General features: G+C 34.0%; 1 protein-coding gene across 4 annotated transcripts; it reads left to right on the forward strand.

Moving 5' to 3' along the window:
- The first annotated feature begins 1402 nt into the window (after window positions 1–1402).
- Window positions 1403–11015, forward strand: Syt4 (synaptotagmin 4). Of its 4 annotated transcripts, none has more exons than XM_005005540.4 (4): window positions 1403–1699; window positions 4411–5219; window positions 6945–7065; window positions 8325–11015. In XM_005005540.4, the coding sequence occupies exons 1-4, from the start codon at window positions 1666–1668 to the stop codon at window positions 8630–8632; spliced, it is 1272 nt and encodes a 423-aa protein (XP_005005597.2). In that variant the 5' UTR covers window positions 1403–1665; the 3' UTR covers window positions 8633–11015. The 4 variants fall into 4 exon arrangements, with proteins under 4 accessions (XP_005005597.2, XP_023422597.2, XP_023422596.2 ...); XM_023566829.2 differs by having other exon boundaries at window positions 6948–7065; XM_023566828.2 differs by having other exon boundaries at window positions 1404–1699; window positions 4411–5225; window positions 6948–7065.
- Window positions 11016–11313: the final 298 nt, after the last annotated feature.

An 11313-nucleotide genomic window follows, 5' to 3' on the forward strand; every position in this document is an offset into this window, starting at 1 on the left:
TTTATAACAAATAAGCTTAACCATATGTTAGCAATAACAACTAGAAAACACACACATTCACAAAGCATGCAACATATATTTTGTCTTCCTTGAACATAGATCTCACACAAATGACACCCTTTCATCTACTGAATGCTTGCTTCTTGGGACAACTCCTACCAGGTGCATGTGTAACTGAGAAGCAGGTGATCTGAATGAGGCAAAATGATAAGGACACTATCACAAATATTGCCAGTGGAAAATTAAATGCAGCAAATTAGTTTGTGTGTTTTCATAACACAAAGATGTAAGGTATGAAAAAATCTGTGAGAGGAATGCTAAAATGCCAAGTGTGGGGGAGCAAGCAGAAAGGGAAAGAAGAAACTCTGGTTTATAAAATTTTCCATGATGCAAAGGACTGAAGCCAATTTCTCTCCAGACAGCGCTGAAGCCCAGGGTGGCTGCTTGCCAATGTGCAGGATCCTGCCACTTGTACAGTAGCTTTCTGAGACTTCCCCAGCATCCCCTCCTTCCTTATCCTAATGCACTCTGAATATCATTTCCTCATTAAGTTAAAGCAATGAAGTTATTTGTGGAGCAGTAAGTGACAGTTGGAGTCACAATCTGAGGTTTTTTCTTTATAAATTTCTGAATTTTTTTTTTTTTTAGAGAAATACTCTTTGGTCATCACTCCAGAGAATATCAATAGGGGGGAAAAAGTTTCCCTTTATAACAACCAAAAAGAAGCAGTGCTATTTTAGATCTATGCATAATTCTTGTAATTGTTTTTTCCCAGACTTTTGGGAAGTCAGGGCCTTGAATCATATGTATTACTGTAGAATCAGTCTCATTACTCTGACACAGAAAGGATTCTGCCCATCTGTTCCTAAGTACTTTAGCTTGTCAAATGTCAGATATCAAAGAGTAGAGACCAGTATGAGCAATAGCATTAGCTAAATGTTTAGACTAATGATTTCTACAATGTAAAGAATTGTAGTGGGAAATTATATCACATAGATAATTTTGAAGTGGATTTATCATAACTATTATAAGCATAATATACATAAAATATGCCAAAGAATATTTTAGGAAACAAGACAATACCTTTTTGCATTCTACAATGGGTCATTTGATGTAGAAATATCTTATCACTCTTTTTAAAATTGTCTCTGTAAATCACATTATTCATGCATTTGTACTCATCTAGGTCATCAGGGGATTTTTGTACTAGGAACTGATAACGATCAATTTCAGGGTGCATGTTCCCTCAAAGGATAGCCAAGCTAATATCTAGTAGTCCAAGTTAAAACAATTGATGAGTATATGCTGAATCCTCAAGAGAGGAGGTAGGAAGAAAGGAGGGCGAGAAAGAGAGGCTTCACTGGCTGGGGGGTGTGCTGATTTCAGCCCTGTAGCGTCAGGATTGCGTCAATTCGGGTTTCAGCCACGTCTGGAGTCTCAGAGGCGAGCTTTTCAGAAGAGCCAAAACAGGAACAGCGGTGGCAAATCACGGTGCGAGGGCGAGTGGACCTCCCTCTCTGCCTCCTCCCCGCTGCAGGCGCAGGTCCCCTGGGGTCTGCGCTGTTGTCTTCAGCACTCGGGAAAGCCGGCGCTTCTGATCCAGGCAAGTGAACCAAGGCAGGGAGTTTTCCGTTCAGCACCTCGGACAGAGCACGCAGCAAAAAAATGGCTCCGATCGCTACCAGCCGGGAAGAATTTGGTAAGCAACTTACTCAACTTATGGCTGCGGTTGTTCCTTGAATAGTACAAGGTTAACTGTGTTTTCCTCCCAGTGGATCTTGGATATGGATTTAGGGTAGTTAATTTGAAAGAAAAGTGAGATCAGTTAAAGGATCATCGTGGCTTAGTTCTGGGTTCTCTCCCTTTCTCGGTATCTTTCTCTTTATATTGCCTTCCTTAAGGGCGATTTTTACCTCGCAGAAGTTCCTAAACGTGCCAGTAGCTCTGCAAATTGCAGCATGTGGTGAGTTAAAGCAAAATGTCTGTTGTTCGCATGCTGGTTTCATGAATTTTATCGTTGAGTTTTATTTGTAGGGTATCTGTATTTTATTAGGAGGAGTCAAATATGTCTGTGGTTACGTAAGAGTTTAGTCTGGCATTAAACAACTTCTATATTGAAGGTTTGAGATATGCTTAAAGAATGTACAATATATTTATCTTCTGGTGAGATAACAGAAGCCAGAGAGATGAAGGAAATGTTGCAGGATACAGTAATTAAAAACTGCTGGAAACTTGAACTAGGGTTTCTGTTTCCCAGTTTAGTTTTTCTTTCCTTGTACCTAATGTTTGGCTCTAGAGATATCTCCCTATATTTCAGTAATTAAAATTAGATGTACTTTGTAGAATAAGTAATATTTTAGGTCTAAGACAGACATCACAAATATCTTCGAAAGCATATTGTTCTAAAAGTTAGAGAGATAATTTTTATTAAAGTGAATATTAGTAAAATGAATACAAGGACTATGATCTTTGCTCTCAAAATCTTAAGCACTTACTGATAGAGAAAATAGTGGTAGTACTTCAGTCCATGATATCTTGAATGTTTTGTCATTTGATGAAGGTACTAAGTAGAAACAATTTGTTAATATTATTCATAAAATTATTGTTTTTACAGACTGTAGCTTAGGTGATTGAACTGATTTTGTTGATATTTATATCCAATTATTTATTTGAAATCAGAATAATTTGGATATTGAGACATATCCAGAGACTGTGCTAGTGAAAATATGCTCCTGTGTGGACTATCAGGCTACACAGAAAAGAATAATTTTCAATTGTTTTTATTGTTCTTCCTACATTTCCTGCAAAATTGCCTCTGTACATGACAGCTGTGCTTCCTGAGTATACATTATTAGAGTCCAGAAGTGAGGGCACATTTATTTTCCCATAAAGACTTACATTGAAGGGAAACCTGAAAAGCTAACACTAACTTTAACTGATTATATTTGCTCTCATCTCATTTTTTTTCTGTAGCATCAATTCAATATTTTTTTCTATTTGGTAAATTCCTGGCTTATCTTATTTTGAGGTATTTCAGTTATTTTCAAACATGAAACTACAGAATTTTTAGTGGATTTTTGTTCTGTTGGCCTCATTTATACATTTATTATTATTCATTTTTATTCACTTAGTTCTGTGTTTTTTGATTTCACTTAGTTCAGTTTTTGTGATTATGAAGTAGGTAGTGTAAGTCTTTTGGAAAGTAGGGAAGTTGGGGTAACAAAAGGTTGTTCTTCCTGTAGTTAAACAATTCTTAACCCTTTCCTGACTGCTGCTTGTAACATTATTATTAACTACTTAAAGTAAAATGAACTGAAATAGAATGGGATGTAGATAACATTAGCTGTATTTATTTTATGTTAAATGTTTCTCAGTTGATGTATTGTGTCCAGATGAAGCAATGTTGCTTTTACTTATACAATGTTAATCATTTGAGTGAGAAATATGCTTATGCATGAAAAAGGATAAACAACATATAATCAGTACCACAATGTCAGTGATTTAATGTGTCCTCACTCAAAAAGATAATGCCAATTTTAATTCAATTAATATTTGCCACGTGGAAATATTCTAGGGAAAAATCAGTTATGAATGAAAATGTACTCTAAATTATCTATACTCATTCTTCTTATCACATGTTAAGGAATCATGATTTATTTAAAATCATTGCTCTGCTTTTATTCTATTTAAATTAAAATTATACTTTGTATAACTCAGTGATGAGAAATGTTGAGTTTATACACAAAGGTACTGTAGCATTTTATAAATTGCTTAAAATTTACATCTTATTTTTTGTTCTTTTTATTCAACTATCTGTGCATTTATTTTATAGAATTATAATTCATAACTGGGATGGAAATTTTTAATGAACTTGTGACAATGAGAGATAATAGCCCATCATTTTTCAAAATTATGTGAACCAATGAGACCTTATGTGTTATCTTCTTGAAACTTGTGGAAACAAAACAGCATGAAAATTACAAAATTTCTCTGTGTTTGAAAAATATGAATTTGGTGTTCCACAATCAGTATGAAGAGATGTTTTGCAAAACATCAAAATATTAATGAAAAACTGATGAAATTACCCAACCTACTATGTTGTATTTGACTTATATTACATGAGAAAACAAAGATAGATTAGGGTTATTAAGCATCCCACTGTGTCAGATGGAGGCACAGTTTCATGCTTCCATTTTGCTTATGAAAAAGAAGTTTCTATCACAGTGTACTTGTTATTGTTTGTATACCTGGACTTAATATGAAATGTGCACAAAACTTATGCCCAGAACTGTTGGAAGTAATTCACTCCGTCCAATCAGTAGCAATTATTAGCTCTATTATACTTTCCCAATAGGCTTATAACTCCACTCTTCTTCTTTAATGTATGTTGCTGGTCACTTGATTTTTCAGATGAAATCCCTGCAGTGGTGGGGATCTTCAGTGCATTTGGCCTCGTCTTCACAGTCTCTCTCTTTGCATGGATTTGCTGTCAGAGAAAATCATCGAAATCGAACAAGACTCCACCATACAAGTTCGTGCATGTGCTAAAAGGAGTTGATATTTATCCTGAAAACCTAAATAGCAAAAAGAAGTTTGGAGGAGATGACAAACATGAAGTAAAGAATAAGCCAGCTGTGCCAAAAAATTCATTGCATCTTGATCTAGAGAAGAGAGATCTCAATGGCAACTTTCCCAAAACAAACCTCAAAGCTGGCACCATTTCTGAGCCTGAGAATGGGACCTCAAAGCTCTTTCCAGAAGGAGAAAAAGAAACAGTTTCTCCTGATAGCTTAAAGTCTAGCACTTCCCTTACTTTAGAAGACAAACAAGAGAAGTTGGGTACTCTTTATTTCTCCTTAGAGTACAACTTCGAGAAGAAAGCATTCATGGTGAACATCAAGGAGGCCCGTGGGCTGCCAGCCATGGACGAGCAGTCCATGACCTCTGACCCGTACATCAAAATGACAATCCTCCCCGAGAAGAAGCATAAAGTGAAAACCAGAGTGCTGAGAAAGACCTTGGACCCAGCATTTGATGAAACCTTCACGTTCTATGGAATCCCCTACACCCAGATTCAGGAGTTGACCTTGCATTTCACCATCTTGAGCTTTGACAGATTTTCAAGAGATGATACCATTGGAGAAGTCCTGATTCCACTTTCAGGAATCGAATTGTCTGATGGAAAAATGTTAATGAACAGAGAGATCATCAAAAGAAATGTTAGGGTAATTCTTTTATAGTGTTCAAACTACTTACAGACCACCTTTAATGTGAGGCTTTGTACCTTGAGGATTTTTATTAAATATCATAACTTTATGTATATCATTTAATTATTATTAATTATAATCAAATAAAAAGCAAGAAAATAAAGCAGGTGAAAGCAAATTTACCCCACAGTTGAAATAATTAAAGGATTGCAAAGATATAAAATATACAGACATTCTTTATGGATATTTAATATCATTTATATAAAATTTTGGTTAGCTTCATTTGTGAGTACTGTGGGTATTGTGGCAAGGACTGTTTGACTTAAATTACATATGAATACTTTTTAGTCATAAGCAAGTGAACAAACGTTTTAAAAATATCATAAATTAATTTGTTTTAAAATTAAATCAATTCCTGTTGAGCATCTGAAAGTTGTACTGCCTTTTTACGTAACTGCTTTTCAAGAAAGGAATATCACATCATATTGAATTCTAAATGCCCTTTTCTGTGTTATATAAGGGGAAATGTGTTCTCTCTTTTTTATTTATATTGCTTGACCCTCTAGGATTATTAGAGAATGCTTACATATGAATTAAAATATTTAATCCTTTTGTACTTTAAATATGGAACTTACTTGATTTTAATACTGGCACTTCAGAATAACTTGTGCTTAAATTTGATGGTTGAGTGAACACAGCAAACATACTAAGTTATGTTTCTTTTAAAAAATCATGCTATTTTAAGGTTAAGGATAACTTTAGATTGTTGATTGAGCATCTCTTTTTATTTTAAATGACAAAATTAATGGAAATTAACTTTCAGAGACATTATGTAGCTTTATCCAGGCAGCCAGATGATTAGTGGGAATAAATAACTATTTCCTCCTGTTATTCTCCTTCAGGTGTTAATTTGCATAGCTTGTCTGTGCCGACTGTTGCATACACATGCTGCAGGTCAAAGTGCTCTGCCCAAGTCATCACTTAAAGTTCTAAACTCTAACTTAAGCTACTTCTATTAGGATTTATATTTTAAGCTCTTATACACATTACCTAATGTCTTTAACGACAAATTAAATATACATATCATGCAAAAAAGACCTTATGATACTGTCCAAAAGCAATATATTAAAAGTTCATAATTCTGTCCAGAATTTAAAGTAATTTTCCCTTAGATTAAAGATATGAAGGTAAGGAAAAGAAAAATAACTTTTATTTTAGTATAACTTTATGTCAGAAGTATAGTAGAGATCAGAGTAAATCTAATTTTCCTGGAATTCAAAATCTGCTAATGTCAGTGAAAAAGAATTTAAAATATAATCAAACTTAAAATGAGTCATTGTATCCTATACAAACTCATTCGAAGTATTAAGTTTTGTTTCATTCATAGTTTCAAAGAGCATATATGTCATAAAAAAATGGAAAACAAAAAAAAAATCTTCATGGAATGTAATGTAAAATCTTACAATATTGGTAAGTAATGGGTGTGGCCAATTCACTTCGTTTTAAATTCTGCAGTACCTAAGAACACCACAAGATGGCAAGAAGTAGTTTAAACCATGACGGCCCTGCAAAACAGTTTTAGTTGCTCAGATTACTGACCATATAAAAATAAAAAGACATAGGAATATCACATTTAAATAGCACAGTATTACATTATTATGAAACTTTTGGGGAAAGAACAAGCTTCAAAATAAATGATAACAATAACAATAATTTAATACATTTCTCTTTGTCTAGAAGTCTTCAGGACGAGGTGAGTTGTTGATCTCTCTCTGCTATCAGTCCACTACAAATACTCTCACTGTGGTTGTCCTGAAGGCTCGGCATCTACCTAAATCTGATGTGTCTGCACTTTCAGGTAAGAATACTTCTGAGATACTTACATGTAGCATTTAAGTGATTACTATAAAGTAGTTAACAACTAACAATAACCGCTGCTTTTGTTGTACTTCTATGTACATTCACAAGTTTTGCAATTATTTATCTTTCACTTTTCAAAATAATATGAGTCAATGCTATGAGCAATAGAGTGGAATCTATATAGTTGCAAGACAAAGCCATTACATGGTAAGTGGCAGATTAAAGAGACTGAAAAAGAGTGATATGTACCTAACTGAAGGACCACTGGCAAAAACAAAAGAAAATAAAATTAAGTATCACAAGATTTTTAAAGGTTTAGCATTTAAAAAAAAACACTTTCCTTACACTATTATTTTTTTCTAATATTTTATACAAATATTTTAAGAATTAAATTTCAATTTTGTGACTAATTCACGAAGATAAGACATCATATCCTCTTTGCATAGCAAGATGAGAAACATGATTTATGGGTTCTAAATTGAAGCCCTAAGCCTTTTATTTACACCATACTATCTTTCAGTGTAATTTTTAATCTTTATACATATTGAGCTACAATACTTAATTTTTCATGATTAAGACTAGAAATGTAGGCTTCATTTGACAATTATCTATTGGTAATTTTATTATTTGAGATGAAGTTGAAAACATATGCTGCAATTAAAAAGACAAAATAAAATCATTAAAAGTATGTTATAATAAGCATGAAAATTAAATCTACATATTAACAATGACTCAGAAAGAGTCATACTGGGAAATAGAAAGCCAATCTAGCAAGTAGCTGAAGAACTACAGAAAAACTTAACCCAAAGACTTTACTGTTGGTTCCAAATCTCCAGTCAACAGAAAAAAAGAAAAAAGAAGATAAAACAAAACAAACAGCCAACACTCAGACATAGATACTCCAAATTGCAATTCTAATTTCCTGGATTGAGTTGTTGGCAACTAAAGGATGTTCATGCAATGTTTCATCTTCTCATTTTTATTACATTGTTTTCTACCTTTGCAGTTTTTCCTTTAGCCTCTAATTTAGAACTGCTTTCTCTTCTATTGTCTGTTCCTTCTTATTTTCACTTTTGTTAGTAAGCAAAAACAAAACAAAACAAAACAACTTTATCCATACTTAACCATTTGTCCTCACTCATTTTTACTGTTGCTACATTGTGTTGACAGGTCTCAATCTGAAAGGGCATAGTTATTTTAAGAAAGCTTCTGTGATTGAGCTTCGTTATTCTTGATGATTCTTATGTATCATTGCAGATCCCTATGTCAAAGTGAACCTGTATCATGCTAAAAAGAGAATCTCCAAAAAGAAGACTCACGTGAAGAAGTGCACCCCAAATGCAGTATTCAATGAACTATTTGTCTTTGATATTCCTTGTGAGGGTCTTGAAGATATAAGTGTGGAATTTCTGGTTTTGGATTCTGAAAGGGGGTCCCAAAATGAGACCATTGGGCGGTTGGTCTTGGGTGCATCAGCAGAAGGAACCGGTGGGGAACACTGGAAGGAGATTTGCGACTTTCCTAGGAGACAGATTGCCAAGTGGCATATGCTCTGTGATGGTTAGAGACTTAGCTATGGGTTAGAATGGAGGGGTTTTTACCAGGCAAGGAGGATTTTTATTTCACAAATGTGATTGTAAGCTTGTAACATAGCAAGCTATTTTTTTGTTGTTGTTTAGAAATGGATTGACTTTGTAGACCAGAAAGTAACTATAAATGTGCACCATGATAATTTTCCCTTGTATTAGAGAAGTTGGACAATTTTCATAAGATATTCAATTTCCACTACAGATTATCAGTGATATAAATAGGGACAGATTAAGCATTTATGACCATTTTTCAAAGTCCCAGTAATATTTCAGAAATGAATATGTCACTGGAAGTCTGAGGGATTAAGATTTAAAGATCAAAATCATGCCTTCTCTTATGAAAATTAATCCATTTTTCTTCAGGTTGGGGCAATAGTTTTCTTTAAATCCAAAGATAAAAAGAAATGTTCTCAATTTTTTTTTATTATGATGTCATGTGCAAATGGTTGTCTGCATATAAAAATATTGGATCAGCTTTCTTTGGTCTGTAATTATTTGATACAATTTTATCATGAGAGAAAAAACAGTCATTTCAAAAGGACAGTGAATAGAATGAGAAATACTTTTCTCAAAGGGCTGAGCTGAGAACACTGTGGTTGAAATTTGATTTTCTCCCCACGAAGGTTACATGTGAGTCAAAATGTAAAATATAACCTCACATAAACCCCATGGCCTTGTATTTTTTCACTGCCTAATACAAGTCTCAGTGTGGCCTAAGAAACCTTTGTTTACCTTTGTGAAGTTGTCGAATTAGCTAGTTGATAGAAATACATTTCAGCTAGAAATTCAGTTAGGAACACAGTTTTCTTGTAGGAAGTATGTACATTGTCCAAGTATTTCAAGGCCATCCTTTGTATGTTGAGTGGGCATGGCCATGTGAGTCTTTGTTACGCTCAAGAAACGAGTACACTGTCTAAAAAAGAAAAAAAAAAAGTGAAGAAAGAAATCCCTTAACATGTTATACATTGCCAAATTGAAACCTACAAACAAAGACTAAGCATTAAATAGTAAAGCTAACATAATTTACATATGTTCACAACATATATTGGTACTTAGGGCTGTGAAATTAGCACAAGAAAGTGTGTTTTTCACTATTTTTTTAGGCTAACTTGTCTTGAGCTACTGTGTATAAGACAGTTAAGACTTGTATGTTGTACTGTTTTCCAGTGCCAAGGTTCATTCAAAGCCTATTAGAGGAAAGCGGTACCCTGTGATTATTTGGAAAGTGTTAACTTAAGGATGATATCACTATATTGGAGTTTTTAGAGGAATATAAGTAAAACTCGGGTACAGCCGAATTATTAAATATGCAAGAATAAAGTCTACTGAAAAATTTACATTTCAAGTCAGGTTTTGTGTCAGTACTTTAACGGTTTTTGAGAATGTGTTTGATATCACAGTGTTTGTAAATTCTATGAAAATGCATTTTCCTAAAACCTTATACATGCTTTTTATGACTATGCCTAGTGTAACAAAATGTATTTCATTCTATGTGTACAAAGATTGAAAATGAACTTCTTTTTGTGCTTTATGATGACTTTGGGATTAAAAACTGAATATTCCCCAGTCATGGTCTTCATTCCACTACAAAGTCATCTCACATCATCTTGGTTCGCTCAACATTTCTGTGAAAGCCTCACAAATGAACTGCACCCAGTGTGGACTTTGGGAAAGTCAAATGGCCTTTTTGTGCATTTATGCTTGGTACCATGGGCCATAGAAATAATATATTTTGGAACTCTGTGAAGTTACAAGGAGTTGATTGTAAGCATCCTACGTAACCGTCAGCAGCTAACGCTGATACCAGATGTGCTGTGTTTATTGGAAAGAGATGATTTTGTTTTGTAAAGTGGAACAGCAAATCCAACCCATAGTTTTAAAATTAGAATGGGTAATTTGTAAATAGTTTTTTAGTTTTAATATTTCAAGTGTTTTGATCGTGAAAAGTGAAGTAAAACTATTTGAAACCAGTTTTAAGAAAAGAGAGGAGAAAAGCAAGAAAGAAATTAAAACAGGCAGGGAGATACATAATCTCATCATTTCTGAAAATTGTACTGTTTTATAATCTAAAACAATATCAGTGTGAATATCTTGAATTCTGTTACAAATCCTGCACTGTATGGAACGTGTAAATTAACTGTTTGTTTGATTAGTCAATCTGACCACCCTAATTGGGAGGTATCTATGTTTGGAGAACTGTGTAACTCAGTAACCGACTTGTTCTGATGTTATAGCTCAATAGAAGTGACCTGGAAGGAAGCATGGTGTACAAGATGGTGTCTGTTCCTTTGTGCCAGCTCTGTATGATGTTTGTAAAACCACGTTTGTAAGACATGAATAAAACGCTACTTTTACCCAACCCATTTCAACTCAGAATTTCTGTTGGTGCACTCTGAAATAGGCCTTCTCTTCTTACTCTCTGAACATTCAAGATTTCCCAATAGATGACCCAACATCAATTCGCTAATGTAAGGCTCAAGCCTTTTAAAAAAATCGTTATTACTTCAATTTGCAGGATGACACAGACTGTAAGTAATATTTCTCATGTTTTACTGTGGAAAAGATAAATTTTAGAATGATATTCATTTAAACCACCCAGTGTCAACAATGAAATGAGCCTGGGGCTACCTGAATCTCAGGCAGCTGTGACCAGCATT

The sequence above is a fragment of the Cavia porcellus genome, unplaced genomic scaffold, assembly GCF_034190915.1.
Source record: "Cavia porcellus strain 051 isolate PalLab524CR breed Dunkin Hartley unplaced genomic scaffold, mCavPor4.1 scaffold_20, whole genome shotgun sequence".
In the NCBI taxonomy this organism is placed as follows: domain Eukaryota; kingdom Metazoa; phylum Chordata; class Mammalia; order Rodentia; family Caviidae; genus Cavia; species Cavia porcellus.